We start from the raw sequence: 24,770 nt of genomic DNA on the forward strand, positions 1-24,770 counted from the left end.
CCCGTCTTGTTCTACTGCAGCGGTGATACTCGGTAACCCCGCCACCAGACCCAATGGGTCGCTTATCGCCGTGTCACGTGAAAGGCCAGCTGCTTCATATACGAGCACTCGGAAGACCCTGTGGCTTGGCGCTAACGTCCCTGTGGGACTACAAGACCTCGAGGTTTAGGCTATTGCGAGGGTTTGAGAATCCTCCTGTCGAAAACGAAGGACGGGCATTTAGTCGCTTGTCCACAAAAAGGATCGAGCCCGCGATTACGATGGAAGCAGTGTGGTCCACGAGGACGCTCGAGGCAAGGTTTGAGATTATCCTCGAGGAGCCTCGTCCTTGTTCTTATCTAGCTGTCCTCGAAGTCTGGCATCGCTGTCCTTTTGAATCACTGTCATTGTGTGTTATCAAGGATATGCCCTCGACGTAAGGACACAAGGACGCTCGTGGACCACACAAGATGGAAGTCGATAATAGGACGCACTGAGGAGCCATGATAAGTACTGTAGGCGGTGTTCTGTTTGAATGGCTAATACATGACCAAACCATTGGATGATGAGAGGGGCGCCGGCTAAGACGATTAATGTATTGGAAAGACTAGGAGGACTTCTAACTTTCTACATCTCGCTTAAGGACAGATCCCCACCCCATAAGCCCACGGCCTCACTACCTGTAGTCTCGTGCCCATTCCTACGGATAGCTGTGGGAGGGCCGGTAATAAACCTGCGGTTTCACATACATGTATGTGCCCTACTCAAGTACAATGTGACAGTGTCTTCGAGAAGCTCTCCTCCAGTATATTGCCCGTCAGACTCGCCTACATAAACAGACATTTTCATCACTGGACCAGCTACTGGCCAAGGCCATCGATCCGTTATGATTATTATCCCGGCCAATGGCCCTCCCAGGATCGATTCAAATGGCGCCTATGTTTCTATGGTCGAGTCGTTGCTTGATATAGCTATGTTACCATCACCTTATATTTGTTTCTAGGCCAAATATGATGAGTTTTGTCTTCATCTTCTTGTGTTTGTCTCAGCTATTATACATCTCCCAGCACAGGGGCTGCATCATTTTCCACTTCTTGGTGTGTTTTTACCATCGAGGTCAACGAGACCAGTTGACTTGAGTCCTCGACTCGAACCCAAAGCCCGAGCAACCAACATACTGCGGATGAGAAAATCCAGTTCCGACGTGAGCTTAATTCTCGTCCACGCTTGATACATTTCGGACTCGGTTCTAAGCACACGAGACTTAACCCGAAAGACCCGGGGTTTCCTAAGGTGTCTTTGATTAAGCTAAGATGGATGCTGCGCATGGGAAACCTGCTTAGGAATCACTCAGAATCTGCAAGTCTCAGCATTTTACAGATTGCCCTCAGGAGTAGAAGAAAGGCCTCAGAGTAAAGTCTCAGGACCTAGTTTGTGCTCGTTATCTGCTACGAATAGTTTCAGATTCTCTTATCTTCTGACACAGCTCGTGATGGTAGGCCTTGGGCAGAGTATATATGAGCGAGATGGAGTAAATGGGAAGTTTTGAAGCTTTCTCCAAGTAGTCTCGATGAAATTCGTATGGCGCCTATTCGCGGACAGTTTTCCACTAGATTGTCGGTTTGCATGGGAATAAAGATAGATAGTTAGACCGGGAGAGTTGCATCAGTAAACCCCTAGTCGTAGAAAAGGCATTAAAAGAGGGACATCGTGGCCCGGTATCAATGGCGGAGAAATTTAGCGAAACAAGTTTGAAAGACCGAGCCCCTTCGATGGCCTTGGTTATATTTTTAAGTGGTTGTTAGAAGTTGGTGAGCGCCAGTTCGAGGTCTTTGGCAAGGTAGTATGGTGGGGTTAGGGTTATCGTCCTCGGCCATAGACTTTTTTGCCGCATGCTCTAAGCTAGGAGTCAGGACAGAGATCGAGAGTAAACACGGGCCTGCATAAGCTAATGAGTTCCTCCTCTGCAGTATTATATATACCGTACGGCATACGTGACTGTCAGCTATAACGTATGCTACAACTGTGGACTTATGGCGAGGAAAAGGTGGCCTGAAAACCTGCCCTCAATCATGTCGTATAAAGCTAGAAACTCTAGTAGTCCTGTGAATACATCACCGCCTCTCTTCTCATCCAATAGTTTGGTCTTGTTACAGCCATAAGAACAAACAACGCCTTAATTACAGTACCTGGCCATGGAACTACATGTAATTTACGCTGAGCTTTCTACACAGACGTATCTTCGTCTATGCGGGACAGATCAATTGATTGGATTTGCAATGGCGTGCGATTAAGAGACATCGATTCGAACGGCCGCCCTCTTGTGTGTAAAGACTCGACACAAAAGATCAATTGCTCTGGTGGGCATTATTACTACTATTATTAATATCGCCCATTACGGCTAGCGCCAGTGCGGCTCTTCACTTGCAAGCTTACCGTGCAGCAGCTAAGCTAGTTCCGTTCTGTTCTGCAGCAGGGTTAATCTTTTTTTCCCTTCGCAGCACAAAATACCTATCACTCCCAGTCCAGCAGCACAGCACACACAAAACACACAACTCACATATATACAGAATGCCTTCATCTACCCACAATGTAGATCCGCGAAGGGTACGATACCTCCCTACTCCCACGCCTCTACCCCCCCCCCCCCCCCCAACCACACACACACACACACTGAGAGCTAACTCACCCCGCCACAGGTCGTCGGCGTCGAGGCCGAAATCGTCACAAATGTCACCTCCACCGACTTTCCCGGGCACTGGCCGAACGAGGACCACTCCTGGGACATCAACAAGTTCAAGCAGGTATGCACTTCTCCTCTCTCTCCTCCTTCTCAGGCTGTCTCTAGCTAACATTTCCACAGACCTTTAAAGTCGTTTTCCACAAGAACAGTCCACTCTTCGCCGAGTTCGACCTGATCCACATTGACGCCTCGATCGCAAACACATTCCGCCGGATCCTGCTCGCAGAGGTGGCGACGCTAGCAATTGAGACTGTCTATGTATCCAACAACACTAGCATTATCCAGGACGAGGTTCTGTCCCATAGGTTGGGCTTAATACCCTTGACGGGCGACAAAGCGGCATTACGAGCTATGAAGTGGTACACCAGTACGTCACCCCACCCCCCGTTCCCGCCCCCTCCGCCCCATTAACACACCCCGTAGAAGCCGCCCCCGGCGAACCCACCCGCTACCCCACCGACGAAGACACCATCGTCCTCCACCTCCGCGCTACCTGCGAACGCCTCCCCGGCGCCAAAAAGTCCGAAACCGATCCCGACAAGCTCTACAAGAACCACTCCGTGCACGCCCGTGACCTCATATTCGAGCCCGCCGGCAAGCAAGTCCAGTCCTTCGCGGCCAACCCCGTGCGCGCCGCAAACCCCGACATCCTCATCGCCAAGCTGAGGCCAGGCCAGGAGATCGATGTGACCATGCACTGCGTCAAGGGCATTGGGCAGGACCACGCCAAGTTCTCGCCGGTAGCGACGGCGTCATATCGGTTGCTGCCGCTGATCAAGATCAAGAAGCCGATCCTGGGGCGGGCCGCGGAGAGGTTTGCCGCGTGTTTTCCGAAGGGGGTTATTGCGTTTGAGGCGGATCCGAACACGGGGGAGAAAATGGCTGTGGTCGGGAATGCAAGGAATGATACTGTTAGTAGGGAGGTGCTGAGGCATGAGGAGTTTAAGGGCTTTGTGGAATTGGGGAGGGTTAGAGATCATTTCATCTGTATGTCTACACTCCTTCTCTGTTTGTCTGTGGCTTTTGGTTTGCTGACATGATGCGGTGGTGTTAGTCTCTATCGAGTCCTCGGGTCAGTTCGACGCGGACGAGCTGTTCCTGTCGGCGGTGGCGACGCTGAAGGCCAAGTGCACATACCTTAAGCGCGACACGCACAGAATGCTGAAGAAGCAGGCACTCGATGCCCGCAGCGGGAGGGATCAGAGTAGACTGAAGCGTGGTGACCGAGGTTGGATGGAGTAATTAACTAGGGGCAGGGGCGGGAAAGAACAATTTGTAGATAGACATAGTTATTGCGGTGGTGGGAAAAAATTGATTTTCTTTGTTGTGCATTAAATTCTGTCATGTGACGGACATATATTCACCAGTGATCACTCGGCACCAAGACAGCCATAATACTCAAAGACAGAGGGCAAGAGAAATGGATGGACGTAGGGAACCGATCCGGCGTAGCGGGTGGTGAGGACGGGTTGGTTTCAGCGTCGAGTGATACTTCGTGATCATCAGGCACATCTTCCATAGTTTCGCGATCGACCTCCCGGAGAAATCAGGCGATGATGGCTGATTATGGCGGCGTGGGCCTTTTAGCTGTTGAGTGTATCGATCCCCCCCCCCTTCCTTTTGAAAGGGGGTTATTACTACAGGGCTAGAGGGGGCTCATACTCCCACCTCTCTTGGTATGCTTAGTAGCCCACTGCCCGCAATCAATCGTCTCCCAGTCCTATTTCCAATCTTCAATGTTACCGAAGTCTCGCCTCACACCGATCACCACACAACACCAACCCACACAGCACGGGATAACACAAGATGACACCTTCGCGTTCGTCATACCGCTGCATCACAGTCCATCACTCACATCCCACGCACAACGGCTACCACACATGAGAACGCCAGAGATCCATATCACCAAGCACAAGAAAAAAGAGTGGTATAAGTGCCCATCTGTATATAATCCCCCCCACCCCCCCCACCCCTTCGCAAAAGGCAGAACAGAACCCACAACAAAGATCATAGACTACTAGATACAAGTATCGTATATAATACCACCAACTTTCCCTCCACCTTACTTAAAGGAATGAGACAAGGGGGGATTTTTGCAAAACTATTATTCCCCCGGCCCCTCTCAGGTTTTTAATACACTGTTTTTTTTTCTTTCTGCACTGAGCGGGGCGAAGGGAAGAGAAGTAACGTAAAGAATAAAAAGGAAAAGGAAAAGGAAAAAAAAGGAACACAAACGCGCGCGCAGAAGAGGTATTTTTTGGCTTGTTTAATGTTGATGTACCTGGACTGATTTTGCTTCCCCATTTCCATCGCTATCGGATATCCCATCCTGACGACCCATACAGCAATCCAAAACAGGAAACAAAACATTGGACAAAGCCCTCGCAATCATCTGTTATCCGCTCATACCCCAACTGCTCGCAACCTTCATGCCCCACCAAGCACAGGTGCTATCCATCCTTACAAGCTAAGCATTATTCGTTACGTTTGACGTCTCTTGGAGTCTGATTTAACCTCTGTCTCCCCTCCGAGGAAATTAGCCTTTTTCCCGCTTCACCGGACTCGAAACATGGGGGTGGGGCCAAAAAACTTACATGCTGATTCTCCTGGCAACTCTGTTCAACTCTTTATCGTTGTCGGCCTCTCTGACTGCAGTCCTCATGGCCTCTTCCTTAGCCTCTTTTCCTCTCTTCTCGACTTCCTCGTGACTCGGTGGCAATCTCTCGTTTTGCAGATCGACCTTCCTTGCCTCCTCGAAAGACGTAATGGCCTCCTTGATACCTTCAGCACCGAGCATAAGCATTCCAGCGGGTAGCCTGCCACCCGTTGCGGTCTTGAGCTCAGTAACACGCTCCGACTCTTCTCGCAAGACCTGGAATACACGCGACAGACGGCCGATGGCGAGAATCTTGTTCTTGATGGCACGGCGCTTGGCGTCTGGGCTGTTGGGATCCAGATCGACTTCAAGAGGTGGCGACATGGGATCTGTTCCAGTTGGCGAAAGTGAATCGTCTTCGAGCTCTTCCTTGGAGCAAGTGTTAAGGATGGCGATAAGCATATCAGTGACTAAGTGATTGTAGTCTGTCAGCTAAAGATAACTTGAATAGTCAAGTAGGTATACAAACTCTTCTCGCCGACGAACGGAAGTGACCAGGTAAACACATCCATAAAGTTTGGTAGCCAGTAAGGATGCGGTGTGCAGTCTAAGTCAACTCGGTCAGTCCCTGCGTACTTATTCTCGATCGCCACATCTTAAAAAAAACTTACTAAACTGCCTAATGTTCATGACGTTGTTCTCGTATTTTAACACGGCTGCCTTGTTGTTATACACATCCAAGTAATTGGGTGCGGAAAAGATAGTCATGACACTGGGGAAACCAGTCGTCTTGGTCTTCCTGTACATTCTGTAACCTGCATCCTGCGCTTCATGGGCACGAATGACAGAAAGTAGGTTGTTCTTCTCGAGGAAAGAGCATGCCGCAGGGTATGAGAAAAAGTACGAACAACCGCGGACGTTGTTGTGGATGAAGAAATCCGAGGTCTTTTCTTGTCCGAATTCCTCAAGTGGATCCGCCCAAAGGATATCGCACATTAAACCGTGGGTAGGAGGTTCGCGGAAGCGATCAATCTAGTAAGATTATTAGAACCCAAGATTCGTACACGGGACGTAGCAACATATGAATGAGCGACATACACTTCGGAGGTCGTCAAGTGTCTGCAGCTCGGGACTCAGTCCACCGTGGATACACAAGAACTGCTTGTTCATGACGGCAGCTAAGGGCAAAGCGCAGAAACTGTCCATACAAGCTTCATACACACGTTCGGAATATTTGTGCTTGCCTATGATTCCCAAAACCGGATTAGATCAGGGTCTATCTCAAGACCGGATAGAGAGAAGGAAAAAAATCCAAGAATTCATATAGAATCTCAAAGACATACATTCCAACTTGAACGTAAAGTAGTCGGTCAAATGTCTGCACTCGTGGTTTCCTCTCAGAAGCCAAAGCGTGTTCGGATAGTGGATTTTCAAAGACCATAGGTACAAAACACACTGTGGCGAAAGCTTCTTAGCGGGTATTCACCTCCAACGAAGGGGGGATTTCCAGACTGGTTTTGATAACATACCTCAATACTGAAATACCCTCGATCCACATAGTCCCCCAAGAACAGATACCTGGTCTCCTCCGGGTTGCCACCAACCTCAAACAATTTCATCAGATCGTAATACTGCCCATGGACATCACCGCACACGGTGATGGGAGCATCCATCTCGAGGAGATTGGGCTCGGTCTTAAGGACCTCAGTGCATCGTGACAAGATGAAGAGAGCTTGCTCTTCAGTCAGACGCCCTTCACGATAGAAATGCTGCTTGAGGAATGCGAGGTTGGGCTTGGTTGGGTCGTTAGGGTCGTAGAATTGGTCATCGCGAGGTTTGTGGAAAGCAGGAGCTTGCACATCTAAACAGGCGATGAAAACAAGACGATTAGCATTCTGTCATGGGACACACATTGGCCAGAAAAGATTGCTATATGAGATATCTTTGGTCCCCCGTAGAAACAAGAGAAGTAGGTAGGGGCTGGACATCAAGGGGTGGGTGATGAAATCATAGCCAGCAAGTATATCATCAGATACCCTCTGCTGTGGGGTCTTAAATAATGGGAGATGGACATCTTGAAGGTCCGCCAAAAGACCGGTATATAGATGGATAAGGCATCTTCCAGCTAGACCCATGATGGTTCCCAGTTTTTCCCAGCACCTGCACACGCACACACAAAAGCTCAACACGACATACCTTTGCACACTCGCTCCAGGGTCGACACCTGGGTTCCATCCTCCATGGTATGCAGGGTGAAATCGATCTCTGGTATCGGCTTCTTCTCGCTGACAGCGCGGATGGCATTCTCGAGCTTCACGTTCACTGCGGGAGCATTGGAGTCGGCCATTGTGACGGGTTGATTGATTTGGAGATTGGAAGGGTATACGGAGGAAGGAGGAGGAGAAAGGGAGAAAGGGAGGCGTCGCTAAGCACGGGCACCAAAGTGAAATCCTCCAAGTATCGTAGGGTTCAGCAAACTTCTAGAGGATGCAGAGATGAATGTTGTAGAGGTGATGGGTTAGGTGGCGGAATTGGGGGGACGGGGGAGAGGACGGGGAAGGAAGGTGGATGGTGGTGATGGCTTGGGGGTGATGGATGTTGTTGGGTTGGGTTGGACTGGACCCGTGAACGGAGACGACGACGGGAGAGAGGGGTGGTGGTGGTGGTGGTGGTGGTGGTGGGATGAGCGGGGTTGTAAATATGTAACTTATGCAATGGGGAATTATTTCTTCAGTTTTCCTCTCTTCCTGTCTTTCTTGCTCACCCTCTGTGCTTCTCTGATTCTACTAGGGGAAGAAGGAAAAGAACCCAGAAAGAATCGCTAGAAATAGAGGAGCGAATGTTCGCAAGAAAACCTAAGCTCTTTTTTTGCGCGCAGAGAGACAGGCGGGGTAGTAGGGTAGTATGCACTTCTATGTATGTATGTGTCCGGGCTGTTGCTGTTGGCCGGGGGTGGTGGGATATCTGGTAAGGATAAAGGGGCGAGATTGTGGGACCCAGCAACGGGAAAGGAGAGAGCAAATGGAGTCAATGGTCATGCTTGCCAGTACTCTATTGTAGCGGGTGTTGGAGCTGCTGGAGTGCTGGTGACAATTGTTGGTGGTTATGCTACATGCTACTACTTGCCTACATGTATGTACCTACTCGGCCCAATATGATGGCTCTGATATGAAGAGCTCACAGACTCAGACTCCAAGTTCAGGGGGACGAGATTGCTTTACAAGCAGGCTAGGGCAAAGAGAGTATGCGTAAACCACAACAGGCAGCAAGTGCACGAGCAGGCTGCGATAAGAAATTAGAATAATAATCATCTGGGCAGCTTCTTGTATGAATTGGGATCGATTTCTCTACTGTAGCAAGTGACTAACCGACAGAAGCAAGGAGGGGAGGGAAGGGAGGTGTTCCACAGCACAGTATTGAATGTGGTCAGAGCTCGTGGCAAAGAAGGGTCCTGCCGAACGAAGCTTGTGGAAAAGAGGGTTCGAGGAGGAGAGAAAAAAGAGAAAAAAGGAAAAGTCCAGGGACGACACAACCACACAACCACCACACACACACCTTCCACCACCACCTCCACTCCCTGACCGAAAAACAAAGTGCCGACGAGCTTCCTTCGCCGCCCCCGCACGCGCACGCGATGTGAACCTGCACCCTATCGCTGGTAGAGAATACCCAACAGACAGATATGGGGCGCTGCGTATGGCCCGAAACATCGATAGCTACGAACCCTGGAGTAGGGCTGAGCTCCGAGTTTCACAGAGAATCATCATGCATGAGCATGAGAACATTATATGCGAACAACGCGCCCGAACGGCCAGTTGGAATATTGCAATATCTACCACATACACATACATGTTCTAGATACCGGGGATATAGTTGCACAGTAATCATTGCTTAAATTGCTCACCGGCATACCGTTTGGGAATTGTTTGTCATGCTGAGCTTGGGGGATGGATATATTGCAATGGGAGGAGTACTTTGAGCAGTTTCTTTGAGCTGAGGCGATTTCAGCTCAATTGCTGTTGGGAATCCCAGGCAACAACACCTTCAACCACCAAGCTGTTAGCTATGGCTTCCTGCTGCTTGAAACTCCCGCAGAAGAGGCAGCCAAAGGTTCTGATACTGAACAATGAGCTTTACCTTCACCACGGGTTCTACGTGGATGATTAGGTCAATCCCAATGACCTGTTGCATTGGCAGTGTGTGTGTCTACAGAGCAGAGCAGAGCAGAGCAGAGCGGAGAAGAGCACACAACAAGCGCTCTCACTCTATCTGCAACTGCATCAATCAATGGCCCCAGCTAAAGCAACGGGCCCTAACCCACATCACGTGAGCACTCTCTTGGCGCACGGGACCCCAACAGCCAGCCCTGAGCCCTACCCGGCCAGGGGTGCTCAGCGGCTCTTGTCGGGGCCTCTGATTCCTCCTCTCCCGCCGAAACACCCCCATCGCACGCATAGAAACAACTCCTCCTCCTCCTCCTCCAGGTCAATGTCTGGCTCACACACGCCGTCCACTGAGCCAGCAGCACAAGCTGAAGCTGGCTCCAAAGCCTCCTCACCAGCCCCCGAGTCCCCCAAGCCCCTCGCCGCCGCCGCCGCCGCCGCCGCCGTAGATACTAGTAATGATACCACCACCACCACCACCTCCTCCTCCTCCTCCTCCATAACCAACGAGCCCGATAAGGCATCCCAAGACGCCGCCCTCGCCGCCCAGCAGACCTCGCGCGAAAGCAGCCGCGAGGAAGGCGAGGAAGACTCCTCCGAAGAAGAAGGCGAGGAGCCCGAGCCCCCCCCAGAAGCCACCAGCTCGCAGCCCCCACTGCCCCCCGAAGCCCCCCCGACAGAGGCCGAGGACAGCGACGGCTGGCAGCCCATCTGGGACGGCACCTACCAGGCCTACTACTTCTACAACTCGCACACCAACGAGACGACGTGGACAAACCCGCGCGTGCCGGAGGCGACGCTGGCGACGGCTGTTGCTGGCGACCCGCCCCTGCCGCTCGAGGACGAGCCGGACCCGAACCTGACGTACAATCCCGCCATCCACGGCGACTACGACCCCACGGCTCCGTATGCGCAGGTGCAGAATGCCGCCGGTGCCCAGGGCGACGAGTATGTGGCGCGTGGGGCGTTCAATCGCTTCACGGGTAAATTCCAGCCGGCGGCGTCGAGGCGCGTGCCCGAGAACTATAATGACGAGAACAAGTCGCGGCGGCAGATGGAGTTTTATTTCGATGTTGATGCGGCGGCGAGCACGCATGATGGGCGCAGCCTGAAGGCGGAGAGGCAGACGAGGAAGCTGTCGAGGAAGGAGGTGAGGGAGTTCCAGGAGAAGCGCAAGGCCAGGAAGGAGGAAAAGCGGAAGGCGTGGTTGAGAGACTAATTCGACGGTATTTCTTTTTTTACACACGAAAATTCAACTTTTTTTGATTTGGCGGCAGATGGGGAGAGAGAGCATCATCATCAGTATCGTCGGTAACTGTCGACTCGAAACTCTATAACGTGGCATTGGGCTGGTTTTCGGCGTTTTTTTTTATATTTCTTTTATGTCAAGTAAATCTATTTCTTGTGGGGTTGCGGGTCTTTGATAAGTCGTTTTTTACCCTTCTTTTTTTTTATCACCTTGAGTGACTGTTTCCCGCCCGCGCTCTACTACTACCACCACCACCACCACTACTACTACTGAACGGCTTATTGCGGTACATGCAGTATACCAGCAAGCTACATGTTATCCTGTTTTGCGTTTTGCGTCTTGTGTTTTATCCACTGCATATAAATTGCCGGGAAAGTAGTGTCGAGGAAGACTGAAAGAAAGAAAGAAAGAAAGGAAACGAGGCTCACAGTCCATTGTAATGTAGTTATGTATTCAATTAGACGGAGGAAAGATCGTTATAATGGCTTATCGCAGTTGCAATGATATCTTACGTTATACAGAATAAACAACTGATATCACGATAAGAGAGCTCGAGGTGTTCTGTATCACTTAGGTTCATGAGATTTGAATCAGTCAGGTGTAACTAAATCACTGTCAGTATTCCACGCTGATCGTGTTACTCTGGGTAGATTTTTGGTTGTGATACAGCCCCGCCATACTCCTCCTCCACAAGAAGACTCTTCTCAACCCCACGATACCCAGCTCTCCTCCTCCCAGTAGTAGCAATATCTACTAAACATTCCCCAGTAAGCGCCGCAACCGCACCCCGTCCCATTACCCGGCCCGCCCTCGTCTACTCGTCTCCAACACTAGGACTCCAGTCGTAGCCGTTGCCGCCCCACCTCAAAAACTTTGTTTCCACACCTCTTTCCCTACCCCGCCAAAACCACCCCCCACCACCACCAAATCCAGCAAAAATGGCAACGCTCTCCGAAGACCTAGTCGACGACATCCTGTACTTTGCCCGCGCCGGCGAAACCGCCGACCTCGCCTCCACCCTCTCCTCCATCACCGCCGACCCCACCACCGCATTCGCATCCGCCGCACAAGTGCTCGAGCTTGCCCTCGACGAGCACTCGGGCAACAATGCGCTTCACATGGCCGCCGGGAACGGCCATTTCGGTGCGTTCAAGATTCCCACTTCTTTCTCGGTGGAATTGGCCTAGCTAACGTGTAGTGTGTGGTATAGACACCGTCAAAGAGATCCTCTCTCACCTCCCCACGCCCGCCAACCAGCACGCGCCGCCGCACGCCGTCGTAGCGCACAAGAACGCCGCCGGAAACACGCCGCTGCATTGGGCGGCGCTGAACGGGCATGTCAAGATCGTGGAGGCGCTTGTGGTGGTGGCGAATGCGGACCCGACGGTGGTGAACAGCGCGGGCCACGATCCGGTGTATGAGGCGGAGCTGAACGAGAAGATGGAGGTGGTCGAGTGGATATTGGGCAACTGTGAGGGGCTGCAGGAGGGGATTGGGGGTGAGGCGGGAGAGGGGGAGGAGGAGGAGGGGGAGAAGAAGGGAGAGGCGAGTGGGAGTGCGGGGGCGGGTGAGGGTGCGGGGGCCAGTGTGAATGGGGCGCAGGGGATCCAGGAGGGCGTGGAGAGGCTGGACCTGTATAAAGGCGACAGTCGGGAGGCGTAGATAGTGGGGGTATATAAGGAGGGAATTGTAAGATAATATATAGTGGCGTAGCTTTTTCGGTTGTCCTTCTCTTCTTCTTTTCTTTTTCTTCTTTTTAGAAAGTTTCCTGGCGGGTAGAAAAAATATTCAGAGCTCTTTTTTCATGTAAATAATCCGATCTGCATCATGTTGTATCACTCGCATAATTGGCGGCACGTGAAGTTTGGTGACCAATGACCGCGTTTCTGGAAACACCGCAGTCTGAGACTCGAGGTGGAGTGCACTCGGCGGCCAACTTCATCGCCATTAGAGTCCACGCACAGCGGCAGCGGATCTCGCTATTCTGGCTCCCGATGGAACTGTGCATAATGCTCCGTGCAAGAAGGTCGGTGCTGGTTATGCGCCTTGGCCAAAGATATATAGCTAGGAGCTAGGGCTGATTGTGTCCAGCGGCCATGAGCGACCCAGAAACGCCTACACCGTCAGCCGCCGTAACTACTCCGAGTGGTCGAAACCCCAGACATCGAGACTGAAAGACCGCGGATGGTATATTGACTGCGGGCATGCTGAGACTGGATGTAGATGAGTCCCTATAGCTATGCAGTTCGAAAAGTATCAGTGTTGTGGGATGCGGGTTAGAGTGATGTGGTGATGGATGGGTCCGATGGGTGCAGACCATACCCATGAGCCGGAATTGGAGGTGGCTCTATCATCTTATCTGTAACCGCCCGTAACCACTTTACGATGGCGTTTATGATGGGGTGAGGGAAGGGAGTTCGGAGGGGGTATAGAAAAATGGGTTGGGCTTGTGTCCCCTCTGTTGGAGATGCCCCCTCCCCCCCCCCCCCCCCTCCCCTCCTAGGCTCGGATTCAGGTTCGTTGTGTGGCCTTTGCGTTTACTCCGAGGGTAAGGTTGGCTAAATGTCAATATGTCTGTTCGCTCTTGGTGGTGGAAGATAATTGTGGAGTATGGTGTCCACGGGTTATCTTGTGAATGATAGGTTACGCATGCATGACCCGCTCGTAAAAGATGGTAACTGTGGTCCACAATCTAACAGTCACTCCCCACGATCATCTCACTCGGGCGTCTGTAGGAGGTGGGGTAAAGGGCTATATCGTATCGTGCCATGGATAGGACACCGGAAACGAACTTTGCTGGATTTATGGTAGAGTGGGGTAGGTAATTCTACTGCTATGGTATGAGTTAAACAAAAAAAAAAAACTGCGGATATAGTCATGTATTATCACTCGGATCGAAGATACGCCTTGCAGCCTGCGCCAACTGGTCGGGGAAAGAGGAATACATGCGACAGTTCGCGAGGCGAGCTTTTATAATGATTGTTTTCGTCAAAAACATCTCTCCCACCGCACAAGAGAACAGTGACTGTACTATAGAGCACTAATCGATCGGAAGAGCTAGAGCTCCATCATGCCAGTTTAGGCCCAAAAACAATTTCAATTCATATATGCGTGATATGCTATTTCTGATGTTCGTTTCTACGTACCTACATAACCACATGTATTCCAAAAAAGAAAGAAAAAAAATTTCTTTTAGTATGCGCACCAAACAAACCCACTCGTACCCAATACACTATCCACACCACATACACATCTCTACCCCACGCATACTCTCACATCTAAATCGGCCTCATCATCACTACTCAACACACTACTCTCCTCTTCATACTCGCGCTCACACTCCCCCACTAGATCCCTATACCAAAAGAACTGTGCGAAAATCGCCAAGTCCAGCCCCAACGTGCCAAAGCTACCCAACAACCAGCTCGCATTCACCGCCACATACTTCCTGTACTCGTCCCTGGCCTCATCCGCATTGCTCGCGCGCGGCACATAGGCTAATATCGACACCACATACGTCAAGTTGCCCAAGCAGGCAAACAAGAAGAACAGCAGACTAATGCCGTCGCACGACTTACGCCGGTAGTTGAGCAGGATCTGTGGCAGGCGGCTGGCAAGGTAGAGGACTGCACAGAGGTAGCCAAAGACCTGGCCGAGTTGTGAGAACTGGATGTCGGCTGGAGGGGAGGTGGGGTCGTCATGGTGCGGATACTCGGCCTCGCTGATCCACCAGCCGAAGACGCCAGCGATGCAGACGCTGAGGATGGCTGTGAGGTTGAAGAGGATAGTCTGTGCGAGACTTTGGGGCCGCTCAAGGAGTATATCTTTGGAGAGGGGGTCGAGGAGAGGAGTGGCGGGGGAGAGGTGCGAGCCGTCGACGCTGATGGTTATGGTAGGGACGGGGTCGTGCAGCGTGGGATTTGAATTGAGGCGCTTGTAGTAGAGGCATTGGAAGAGAAGGACAATATCTGCAATGGTGTAGTAGACGGCGAGGATTACCTATGACGGTGAGTATCGTCTTACTAACTAATAATCACTGACTATGTATGGATATGGGGTATTTGGTACGTACCATGGTGGGCAATACGCCCTGTAGAACTGCACCGAGGACATTGAAGACGTCGCCAGCGAGCCAGACAATGAGGAAGGCCAATGACAGGCCTTCGGCGGAACCTCGCCGGAACTAAATAATCGTTACAAAACGTTCTTTACATCTGAGATAGCAAAGGCTAACTAACATTGGTTATTATCTGTGGTGAGAATACTACAATCCAGCAGGAAATTGATATCGACCTATGTGTCATAAGGGCAATTTGTCAGTCAACTCACAATACTTCATCGGACAACTACAACAGAACGAACGAACCCCACTATGCCACTGATGGCCCTAGCATCTACGTTTAGCTGCTGCGACGGCGGAAACATCATTATTTTTTCCAACAATTTATTGCAAAAAAGCTATCGTGGTGGTTGTTCGTTCAGCCGGTCCTTGTCCTTGTGTACCTGCTTATGACGCCATTACCATGTCAGTACGACATACCGGTATCCCAATTATAACCCGAAGCGATTAATTCCAGACTAAAAACTGGGGGGACTCACGAGCAAGCAAAAAGTGTATCTATAATTAAGCAGACAGAAATTCTCTTGGAAAGAGCGGAGCAAGAATGCGTTGTAACCAGAAGGAGGGCACGTCTGGAAAAATCTCAGCCCAGGACACACGACAGGACACAACCACTAAGAACCCCAACGGCCCTTTTTTCTTTCCGGGTCGCCCAATAATATCGCCGGCAGAATACGCAGGCCTATTTTAACCTTGCATCCGTTCCTGGCATGGCAGTCCGTTCTGAAATATGCGGGGATTAGAAGTGTGGGGAGATCTTACCCGGCCGGGCAACTAATCCTCATACAGCCTGTGAAGGGTTTTAGTTGCAGTGTCGTAGCCGGGTTTTCATGATGTCTGAAAATGTTTAGTAGCCCAAACTAGGCATAATGTAGACTACATACACATCCTGTTCCGTCCATTCCCAGAAGAAAAAACATGTCTCAGTAAGCTCAAAGAGGATTAATACCGCACATAACTAAGGTTTTATGCAAGAAGTACCGAGCCGAATAGTTGACATATTATCATTGGCCGTCGTCGGGAGGTGTCCAAAACTACATATGCGTCCGGGAAGTTTATATTAACATGAGGCATTGAGTATATGTCACTCAAGGCTATCTCTAGGCGCAAATATCAAATATGAGGTATGTGTGGATTTCACCCTCCTAGTCTATTTGTACCCGTCATATGATTGTTGTGTATGCCAGCGTTATTCTTGGCTAGCTTGAGCTCCACAGTCAAGTCAAATAGTTCCTGTCAGAGCTCAGCAAGGCAGGCGCCACTGACCAAAGCTTTCCACTGGAGTCTAGTCTTGCTTCGCTTTAGAAAATAACTACGAAATCCGCTCAACAGCATGTGAATGAGGCCTACATAATCTCCAGAGCTCATTGCGAAGCGAAGATACCCATAATCTTTCAGCTCCCCAGAGTTGATTCGGTTGTCTTTTGTGGTTGAAGATAGACGGATTGGTAAGGTGAATAGTCTAGGAGCATAAATCTGAACGCAGACCCAATCGAATGAGTGAAGGTAAAAAAACGCACATGGTAGAACATGACCGCTCCATTACGCATCCCAACTAAACCCATCTTTCCAGTCCAACGGGCCCAAGTAGGAAGAGGTTCTAACTGCACACCCCATGAAGTTTTGACCTCTGGGAGAAGTCAGGTTGTGCTGCCATAATCTTATGCGTCTCCCCGAGTCTAAGACAGCGATTTTTGCCATATACATATACATTTCAACTCATGGTCCTTCGATCATACCATCAACTCTAAAGTACCCTTTCACCATCCCTAAATGCTTTCCAAGGAACCGAATACAATTCCCATCCTAGTGGAGTAGAGTAGAGTAAAGCTCGCCAAATTGAAGGGGTGGATATCCCGCTCCATTTCATTCCATCCAAATAAATCCTAGGTGGTAATATATATAATGCCTTCCCCTCACAAACCATAAAAGTAGGAGAACACACGAAAGAAGTTAAACGAAAAGATATGGCAAAGTTATAATAAGCTGGCCAAATAACATTACGAATAAGAGAAAAACCAAAACTCCCATATACCCCCACTCCAATCATGCCCAAAATAAGAGATATTAATGAACAGAAAACTCAAAGAGAGAAAAAATCCGCTAAAGGTGAGTGCATATCATCACGCACCATATACTTGGTAAATACATACGTAAACATGACAAAAGAAATTCATCAAAATTCACTTCCTCACCGCCCAGCTTCGGTTACTGTTTTTATTAACGTCAGCTCACCCGCTTCTCCCTCTGCCGTTCGCTGATAAAAATCAGCGGATTCCAACTCTCCCTCCTCCTCCTCCCCTTCTTCTTCTTCATCATCACTACTGCTGGCGCCAGCATCGTCCTCTGAGCCACGTTTTCTTTCGTAATCCTTTTTGTGTGCATTTGTCATCGTCCGTCCCAAGCGCTCCAGGGCCTGCATGGCAGGACTTCCTGACCCGTGCCTCTTGATCCTACTGTTCCGGCTTTGCCTGTGGCGCATACCAGTCGCATGGCCTTGTTCGATATCCACAGTTGGGTGTGCAGGTGTGACAAGAAGTGGCTCAGAGTGTGCCTCCGGATCTGCTGGAACAGGTGATGCGACCATTGTAGTTGATTCATTGTCACTCGCAAAATGATATGGTAGTCGGGGATCGCGATATGCCCGGTTTGCTCCAACGCTGCAAAAGATGTCAGTGTCTATAATTTCCCCTTTTGTATTCAGACCACACTGGATGGAAGCCAACTTACTTGCCGCAGTGCTCGTTCTCCATACGGAAGAAACACCAGATGAATCGTCGGAATACTTCTCCCACAGAAATCATAAAACTTAACAACGCTGAGTGCTGTATTTCATGGGCATATATGATGTAGAAAACCCAGCTGAATCTCAATGGAGGATCGATAAACATGGCAAAATAATACGGCCATGCTTTCTTGAACCCAACCCTATCACGGAGGAACGGCCAGCGGGCGTAAGGGTTAAGGAGCGACCAATCCATCACAACATCCCAGAAAACTGCCATGATGTCAGAATCAAATTAAAATACCAATGGAATGAGAAACTTACTACTGACAATGGAACTGATAGTCGCCATTGTTATGAATAGGCCCCTCAAGACATTACTCGATTTGTCATTCCTCCACAAAGTCAACGTCAAATATTGCAAAATGGTCAATCCATATTTAGCGCCGTTGGCAAGATGAGGGAATGCCTGCCGCGAATCATGGTAACGACGGAAGCATTGTAGAAGACGCCAAATTGCCGGAATGCACATGAAAAAGCCCATTGTGTACGAATGCGAGGAATTGCATTGCTCGGGTTTGTCCCAAGCCTGGGCGTAGAGGCAAAAGTACAGATATATATTCTTCTCTGATGTCAGTCAACCAGTTTAGATTTGAAAATTCAAATAATAACTTACTCCGAGCGCGTAGGTCTGCGAGCATAACATGTCTCCCATCCAAAAATCTTTGAATTCAACGCGGTAGAAACCGGATAACATCAATCTCACCTAAAATCCAGTTGTCAGAACCCCAAATCAGAAGAGAATCATGATATTAAATAAGAAACTCACCATAGTAGTGATGAAATAGAGCCGGGCACGAAAGTAAAAGGCCTTTATGGGGTTAAACAAAATAACGCCGGCAATTGCAACAAAAATGATAGGGAAATGTATCATATCTAGCTCTCCTTCCCAAAAGTTTTGAATACTAAACCAGAAGCAGATCGTAAATATGAGACCAAAGAGCGAGGGAATTTCTAGGAATTGACGATGGTTGAGGTGGTGCCTATTATCAAATTCAAAGATAAAGGCATAATTGATCCGGTTTCTTGCCCAAATCCGAAGATTGATAGCAAATAGTAAGGTTTGAAGTAAAATAAGAAAAACTCCGCCCCATATCTATCAAAATGCATGGTTAGAGTGTTTGAATACTTCAAGGTATTGAGTCAGCTGGGGAACTCTACCTGCAAAATATAACTTGTTTGGACTTTCATCTCGGGATCTTCGTACGGATCCTTCAATATACGCAATGCTTCCCATACTGATGATAGGCCAATGACCAACGAAGCTCCCAGGAAAAAACCACTCCTCAACAAAGAGGAATGGTAAACAGACTTGTTCTCCTTGGTTCGAAGCCTCAATGCAGCTTCTTTACGATTTGACCTCGAGAAAAACCTTGATAAAAACAACCGTTAGTTCAACTTCTACCCAGATCTGACAATGGCATAATACCTAGCGAATAATATCTCAGTATCATTGATCAGGTCGTCGAGCTTATTATCAGTTCCACCAAAATAACTCTTATTGATATGTTCACCCATGAATTTCCCTGACGTTCTCAACCCAGAAACTTTATCAAATTTCTTCGTGATCTTCCGGAAAGCGTCACGGTTTAACTGCACATAAGACTTCAAGAGTTCCAGCCGATGGTAATACTCGACATACGCATATTTGAGCTTAGATTTCGCCAATTTGTGCCCAGGATCGTTGGTCGGTCTCCTCCGCTCGTAGTCCCTTCTGGCATCATCACTCTCCCTGTTTTCGGATGATAGGCTCACGATATCCGGATCTTGACCGCTGTCCTTCCCTCGCCCCATAGATGCAAGTGTATCTCTCCACCCAGACCTCCGACGTGCTCCTTCGACCCCATCTTCATGACCACTGGTAGCTCCCTGGCTACTACGCTTATTATTTGATTGCGAGATGTGCACATCATGAACGTCGCCAGCATCTCCTTCATATGCAATCCGGTAATGATGCTTGAACCACCGGTCTCTCAAAACATCTAGTTGCTCCTTCATTTCATCAAATCGTTGCACGGCCTCATCTTCCCTCTGCTTATAAAACTCCTCAATTCTTGACAGTTCTAAAATCAGCCAACCATGAAACTCGAATGCTGCTATAGTCTGCGCTTTTGTAATATCAACGATGCCAGTATCTTCTGTGGAATTGGGACCAAAGAAGGTTGAAACCCTTTTTACAAATGGCCGAGGACTAAATGTCATAGAACGTGCAAGAATACTTCTCATCGGTGTGTTTGGTTCTTCCTCTATCAATGGTCGCTGTGTTGTTTGCGGGGAGATCATTGAGTCAGGTAGAGGGAGAGGAGAAATTTCATCAATTTCGGCGGTGTTCGCGCGGAGCATGTGATGGTTGTGACCAGGACTACGGGGAGGCGTATTGTTCTCCAAGAGCAGCTCGACTAGAGGTTCTAGGGGCTGAATGGGCTCAGGAAGCTTCAGAGTAGGTGGTTCTCGTCGGTCATCGGTCGAAGAATTGGCCGCTGCTGCTCCCTGTAAGCTACATTCGATATTTGCAGAACCCCGCCTTGAATTACCGCCACCCCTCCAGTGGACTTCCCTCGGAAACTCCACTGAAGTTGGCGATGTGCTAAAAGAAAAGCGATTACCTGCCCCGGAATCCTGGGAACTGGAAACATCTTTGTTGAGGGCGGCAGGCCCTGGCGGGGACCAAGTAGGATTTTGAGATATGTTCCTCTTGGAATCGCTCCTCTTGGCATCGTCGTGATCGTGCCAATGGGGGTTCAATCCGCTCCTGGATAAGGCAGCACGAGCACGGGTTTTGGTGCGATTGAGTTTATCCTTTGCGTTGGTTGAGGTAGGTACATGATTTGATGGTGTTCGAAATGTGTACGTTACGTGCTTGATCTTCTTTTTCCCTTCCTAGAATAACGAACTAGGATCAGCAGAGGACTTGGTGGTTGATGTCAAGTGTTTATATCCGATAGATAAGGTCTGAGAGAAATAAGAGTTGACGCCTAGCCACGAGCTAGGTATGAGGCTCATTGGAAGGTCCAGAATACATGACGACCATATCACACCACTTTTTCCCGCCACATGGTGCTCGCCCAGTATCTTCTTCTTGAAGTTATCGGGAGTTGAGGTTCCTACCTTGTATTGTATATATTGGGAGCTCCATTCAGGAACCATAAGCTCCTCCATGGACCTAGATGCATTTTCCCAGCCGTTAATAAGATTTTCGCTGCAGTTGTTTGCATGACTGTGGTAGCTCAGGCACAACCCCGCAATGGGTGGGACTGGGAAGGAAAACCGAACCAAAACAACGGGGGTTTTTACTTACTTTGCGAACTTCATGACGTATGTTGCCGATTATATGAGTATAAAACCGTATAGTTAATCAAACCCCAAATTATGGCAGGTGTCCGAAATGGACAGGAATCAACAGCTGACCAAACCACAGACAACCTGGGAAGAGCGTCGGGGCGAGGAGAAAGAAAGCAAAATAAGTATGTATGTCCAAAAGACAGGAGTAGCTGTGAAAAGCAGAAAACGGTGAACAAGTAAAAGAGGGTCGGAGCAGAAAGCAGAAACAACCAAGACCGAAACCTAAACCGTGCGGATGCCGAAGTGCGAGCAACAAATGATATATAACAATTTGTGCACGCACTACTGCTGCTGTTATCATTCGGGTAGGGCGGGGCATTCACAGGCTAGACCCAGTCAATTATACTTGGAAGCTTGGTTGCCATCAAATACTCAAAGCAATTCGTTACATACCTGTCACCCTGCCAGTAAGGAATCATTCACATTTTTCCTGGTCAGTGGGCAGCCAGTAGTGTAATCACGATGTACCCTGCAGCAGCAGACCCGCATGAGGGAAATGGTCGTGTGTGTCTCTCTATTATGCGCCGCAATCCCGTAATCAGCAGGGAATAGGTTTTTGGGGACAAGCGACAGCCCAGTTGTCGATCAGCCGCCCAGACCTACTGTGCTATCTGAGACCCAAATAAATATTTGCCCTCTGCATGTTTCGCCAGGACATGCTAAAAAAGAGGCTTTGCGGACAGCCCCTTCAACAACCTAGCTACGATAACCAAGTACCATATCAACCTGATCCTGGGGGGGCCTACCAAAAGACCATAAAGGGGCACTTACAAGTGCTCAAAAGGTTTTACCCAGGAAAAAACGGAACCCGCCATTGGCTAGAGGATGGCAAAAATAGCCCGAAGTCTCATCTCCGAGTAGGATAATAATTGTTGATTCACATGGCTCTACCACACCAAGAATTACAAACTTGCCCCTGTGTTTAGTACATGTATGTATATCTAGACGACGGAAACAGAGAGTTTCGCCGCGTCAGTATCTATCACGATTTCACCCTGAAAGAATATTCGGGAGTCATTATCTAACAAGATTTGACACCGACTGTGTCTATGTCTTACTAATGTGAGTGCATGTTTTATAAAAAGTTGACGTGTCTAGAAGATTGGATTGTGATATAACTACATGTAGTACGTAGGTACATGTACGTATACGCCCTCCGTCTCAAAAGCTCAATTTTTGACGATGCCTCATGTTAGGTCCCCCGGGGCGCGACCCTCGAGCCAGGCGGGTTAGGAGACAGCCAGCGGCGTAGAAAGAACTTTACATAGGTACATACAAGATCTTCCATTTCCAACAGACGAATGAAATCTTGATCGCTAGGGAACCCCCCTGTAGATCTACTCTTTATTACTCTGACTCCATTCCAACGTGGTGAAACAAAGCAGAATAGGATAAGGCATTGGCTATCGGCAGTTTAAGTGGTTGTTATAAGATTCTCGCCAATTCAGCCCTACATGAACCTGACGTACCAAATCTCGATCTTTGGGTCAATGATAGACAAGTACATGTATCAGGTACTCTACCTACAAATGGACGGAGTATATAGTAATCCACTTGCATAGCATATGTACTCCCCACGTGTGTTTCTGAGAGGCATTCCAGACCCCAGAACAAAGTATATTTCCAAAATAAGGTTTGCTCAGCCACACAAATAAGGTGTATCTGTCATGCTCTAATCCTACTACTCCTCCTAAGTATCTACAAGTACCTACTCCTCATGTCATCGTGCACTCATGCCTAGGCAACCCACCAACCTTGAAGAACCAACCTACGATGAAGAACAGGCCTACGATGCCGTTCTCGTCGGGTTCTCAGGGCTAGCCCAGGGCAAAACGCCACTCAACTCTAATGGCGTGGTCTTACATAGCGCAAACCGCACTAGGCTACTTACTTGTGAAACAGCAGGCATTCGAATTCATGTCGTGATGACACGATTGATAACCGTTATTGTTCCTAAGCAAATCACACGCAGTGATTTATGCACCTTGGAAGAAGTAATTAACGCCATCCCTCAGTAACGGCAATGGGGAGGGAACCCGTGAGCTTATGCTGGATAAGCATGCCCAGACACACTTACAGCTTTGCAAAGACCAATGGGTATATAGAGTATACTTGCTATCGCTTTCGACTATGATCGACAATCGAGCATAAATTTCACCTTCGTATTTGGTCCTTTGCAGCATGCATAAAGGCTTTTTTAATACTTTAGCTTTTCCTAATTGAGTGGACCGGCGCGCGGATAAGGATACAGAGCGCCTAGAAACTTAGCCACAACAACAGCCACAACTTCATGTTCAATTCATTCAGCCCTTTATCAAAGTTATGTTGTTGTTTAACACTAGGGCCTTACTCTATTACGGTAAGCAAGTTTAAAGTTATCGTCATCGCCCGATCAAGATACAGTGAGCTCATATCTTCCAGTAGAAGCAAGCTGACTTCAAGTCCTGCATAGCCAGCTAACAAAGAAAAGAGACGGTCCATTAGTTGACTGTATAACGCTTATCAATTGCCTCTTAGAATGAATATTAATTGGTAGCAGCCTGGGAGGGGTAGCGGGGCCAGCGCCGATAGGATTGAACTAGATTGGCCATTCACCAAAGCGCCTAAGAAACATCCTAGATGACTATATCCAGGAGAACAGGAATAAAGGATTCGTGCAATCCCCTGTCGACAGAATTCAGCGGGGTTAGTACAAAACCACATCGAGCTCCCAAGAAATTTTGCGGCTGTGGCCCGAGGTAGAACTCCAGGACTCTACGCCTAAGTTTCCACGGATCTTAATCTTTACCCTACTTCGCCCTATGCCATCCAATTAGATCTTTCCGTTAGATCTTTCCAGAATTACGGGATATTTTCTTCTTTCTTTCGGAGCAAAGTTCATGGACCATCACTCGAGGAGGAGGCAGTGTCGTTGTTTTTAAATTTAGTGTTTCCTGATATGGATGATGACAATTGCCAAGGAACGATTACAACCGGAATTCAAAAGACCCTTACTAGCACTACGAGCTACTGTACCGTGAAGAACTTTTCCTCTATGCGTCCTACTTACATTTTTATATGCGAATAGGACCGATGGGCTAGACCCCGTGGTGGTCTATCTATGACGATTTCCAAAAGCCAATTTGGTGCTCTTTAAATCTTCAACACTGACCTGGCTTCGTTCACTAAAAATACATACCTTCCCAAAATGCATCTACGACTCTATTTCCGGGCTGATTGGCGAGCTATAGCTAGCAAATATTTGATTGTTAGATCCAACTAGCCCGAATATTGCGCTGGAATTCGCTAAATGTCAATGACGTATAGAAGAGAAACCACAGATTCATCCTCTTCGTACCACATGCCAACGATTCTTTGCTGACATGTATACGTTTGACGATCGACAGAGACTGGGAACTTAAGGACCTTAGATCCTCTGCACATTCCGATAGCCTTCCACTGTGATCGTGGTTACTTGAACTATTAAGATCCCTGATTATGATGAGCTTTCTATTCTGCAGACGAAGGTCGTGAAAAACTGCCACGACCTTTTACTGAACGCCTAAGTAGATCTGCTTAATGATTGTTTATAGCCTTTAATGCATGACTGATCGTATTCGTCACTATAGAAGATAATCATCAAAGTCTTTACTCTTACTCATGATCAAAAAGTACTTTCAATTCCAACAAATCTGCCAATTGTTAGTGTAACCCGAATACCTAATCCATCAGTACCTACAAAATATTTGGTTGGATTGGGACGAAGAAGCCCCTATATATAGCTCGGAAACTCATCTCCAGAGCTCGAGCAATA

The 24,770-nt window shown here is 48.7% G+C and overlaps 9 protein-coding genes across 9 annotated transcripts; 4 read left to right on the top strand and 5 right to left on the bottom strand.

The window, feature by feature from the left end:
• Positions 1 to 2,550: 2,550 nt before the first annotated feature.
• On the top strand, positions 2,551 to 3,964 carry H6S33_003895 (uncharacterized protein; the record flags this gene model as incomplete). Its single annotated transcript, XM_044835242.1, has 5 exons — positions 2,551 to 2,586; positions 2,679 to 2,783; positions 2,843 to 3,089; positions 3,146 to 3,709; positions 3,777 to 3,964. 5 exons carry the CDS (start codon positions 2,551 to 2,553, stop codon positions 3,962 to 3,964), a joined length of 1,140 nt encoding a protein of 379 aa, XP_044691429.1.
• Positions 3,965 to 5,312: 1,348 nt separating this feature from the next.
• H6S33_003896 (uncharacterized protein) lies at positions 5,313 to 7,665 on the bottom strand (the record flags this gene model as incomplete). Its single annotated transcript, XM_044835243.1, has 7 exons — positions 5,313 to 5,788; positions 5,848 to 5,925; positions 5,990 to 6,350; positions 6,417 to 6,562; positions 6,662 to 6,773; positions 6,848 to 7,179; positions 7,515 to 7,665. The coding sequence occupies 7 exons, from the start codon at positions 7,663 to 7,665 to the stop codon at positions 5,313 to 5,315; spliced, it is 1,656 nt and encodes a 551-aa protein (XP_044691430.1).
• A 2,141-nt stretch (positions 7,666 to 9,806) lies between these two features.
• On the top strand, positions 9,807 to 10,700 carry H6S33_003897 (uncharacterized protein; the record flags this gene model as incomplete). The annotated part of the gene is made up of 1 exon (XM_044835244.1): positions 9,807 to 10,700. One exon carries the CDS (start codon positions 9,807 to 9,809, stop codon positions 10,698 to 10,700), a length of 894 nt encoding a protein of 297 aa, XP_044691431.1.
• Positions 10,701 to 11,668: 968 nt separating this feature from the next.
• H6S33_003898 (uncharacterized protein) lies at positions 11,669 to 12,392 on the top strand (the record flags this gene model as incomplete). The annotated part of the gene is made up of 2 exons (XM_044835245.1): positions 11,669 to 11,873; positions 11,941 to 12,392. The coding sequence occupies 2 exons, from the start codon at positions 11,669 to 11,671 to the stop codon at positions 12,390 to 12,392; spliced, it is 657 nt and encodes a 218-aa protein (XP_044691432.1).
• A 1,593-nt stretch (positions 12,393 to 13,985) lies between these two features.
• On the bottom strand, positions 13,986 to 15,158 carry H6S33_003899 (uncharacterized protein; the record flags this gene model as incomplete). Its single annotated transcript, XM_044835246.1, has 4 exons — positions 13,986 to 14,729; positions 14,803 to 14,913; positions 14,969 to 15,023; positions 15,097 to 15,158. The coding sequence occupies 4 exons, from the start codon at positions 15,156 to 15,158 to the stop codon at positions 13,986 to 13,988; spliced, it is 972 nt and encodes a 323-aa protein (XP_044691433.1).
• A 50-nt stretch (positions 15,159 to 15,208) lies between these two features.
• H6S33_003900 (uncharacterized protein) lies at positions 15,209 to 15,858 on the bottom strand (the record flags this gene model as incomplete). The annotated part of the gene is made up of 5 exons (XM_044835248.1): positions 15,209 to 15,236; positions 15,330 to 15,422; positions 15,613 to 15,687; positions 15,735 to 15,781; positions 15,832 to 15,858. The coding sequence occupies 5 exons, from the start codon at positions 15,856 to 15,858 to the stop codon at positions 15,209 to 15,211; spliced, it is 270 nt and encodes an 89-aa protein (XP_044691434.1).
• A 1,183-nt stretch (positions 15,859 to 17,041) lies between these two features.
• Positions 17,042 to 18,407, bottom strand: H6S33_003901 (uncharacterized protein; the record flags this gene model as incomplete). Its single annotated transcript, XM_044835249.1, has 5 exons — positions 17,042 to 17,510; positions 17,581 to 17,848; positions 17,900 to 18,197; positions 18,252 to 18,341; positions 18,405 to 18,407. The coding sequence occupies 5 exons, from the start codon at positions 18,405 to 18,407 to the stop codon at positions 17,042 to 17,044; spliced, it is 1,128 nt and encodes a 375-aa protein (XP_044691435.1).
• Positions 18,408 to 19,036: 629 nt separating this feature from the next.
• H6S33_003902 (uncharacterized protein) lies at positions 19,037 to 20,352 on the bottom strand (the record flags this gene model as incomplete). Its single annotated transcript, XM_044835250.1, has 2 exons — positions 19,037 to 20,125; positions 20,242 to 20,352. The coding sequence occupies 2 exons, from the start codon at positions 20,350 to 20,352 to the stop codon at positions 19,037 to 19,039; spliced, it is 1,200 nt and encodes a 399-aa protein (XP_044691436.1).
• Positions 20,353 to 22,159: 1,807 nt separating this feature from the next.
• H6S33_003903 (uncharacterized protein) lies at positions 22,160 to 23,499 on the top strand (the record flags this gene model as incomplete). The annotated part of the gene is made up of 8 exons (XM_044835251.1): positions 22,160 to 22,168; positions 22,410 to 22,484; positions 22,540 to 22,610; positions 22,673 to 22,681; positions 22,845 to 22,971; positions 23,036 to 23,074; positions 23,320 to 23,336; positions 23,430 to 23,499. The coding sequence occupies 8 exons, from the start codon at positions 22,160 to 22,162 to the stop codon at positions 23,497 to 23,499; spliced, it is 417 nt and encodes a 138-aa protein (XP_044691437.1).
• Positions 23,500 to 24,770: the final 1,271 nt, after the last annotated feature.

Source organism: Morchella sextelata (assembly GCF_020137385.1).
Source record: "Morchella sextelata strain SCLS chromosome Unknown scls_16, whole genome shotgun sequence".
NCBI classification, from domain to species: domain Eukaryota; kingdom Fungi; phylum Ascomycota; class Pezizomycetes; order Pezizales; family Morchellaceae; genus Morchella; species Morchella sextelata.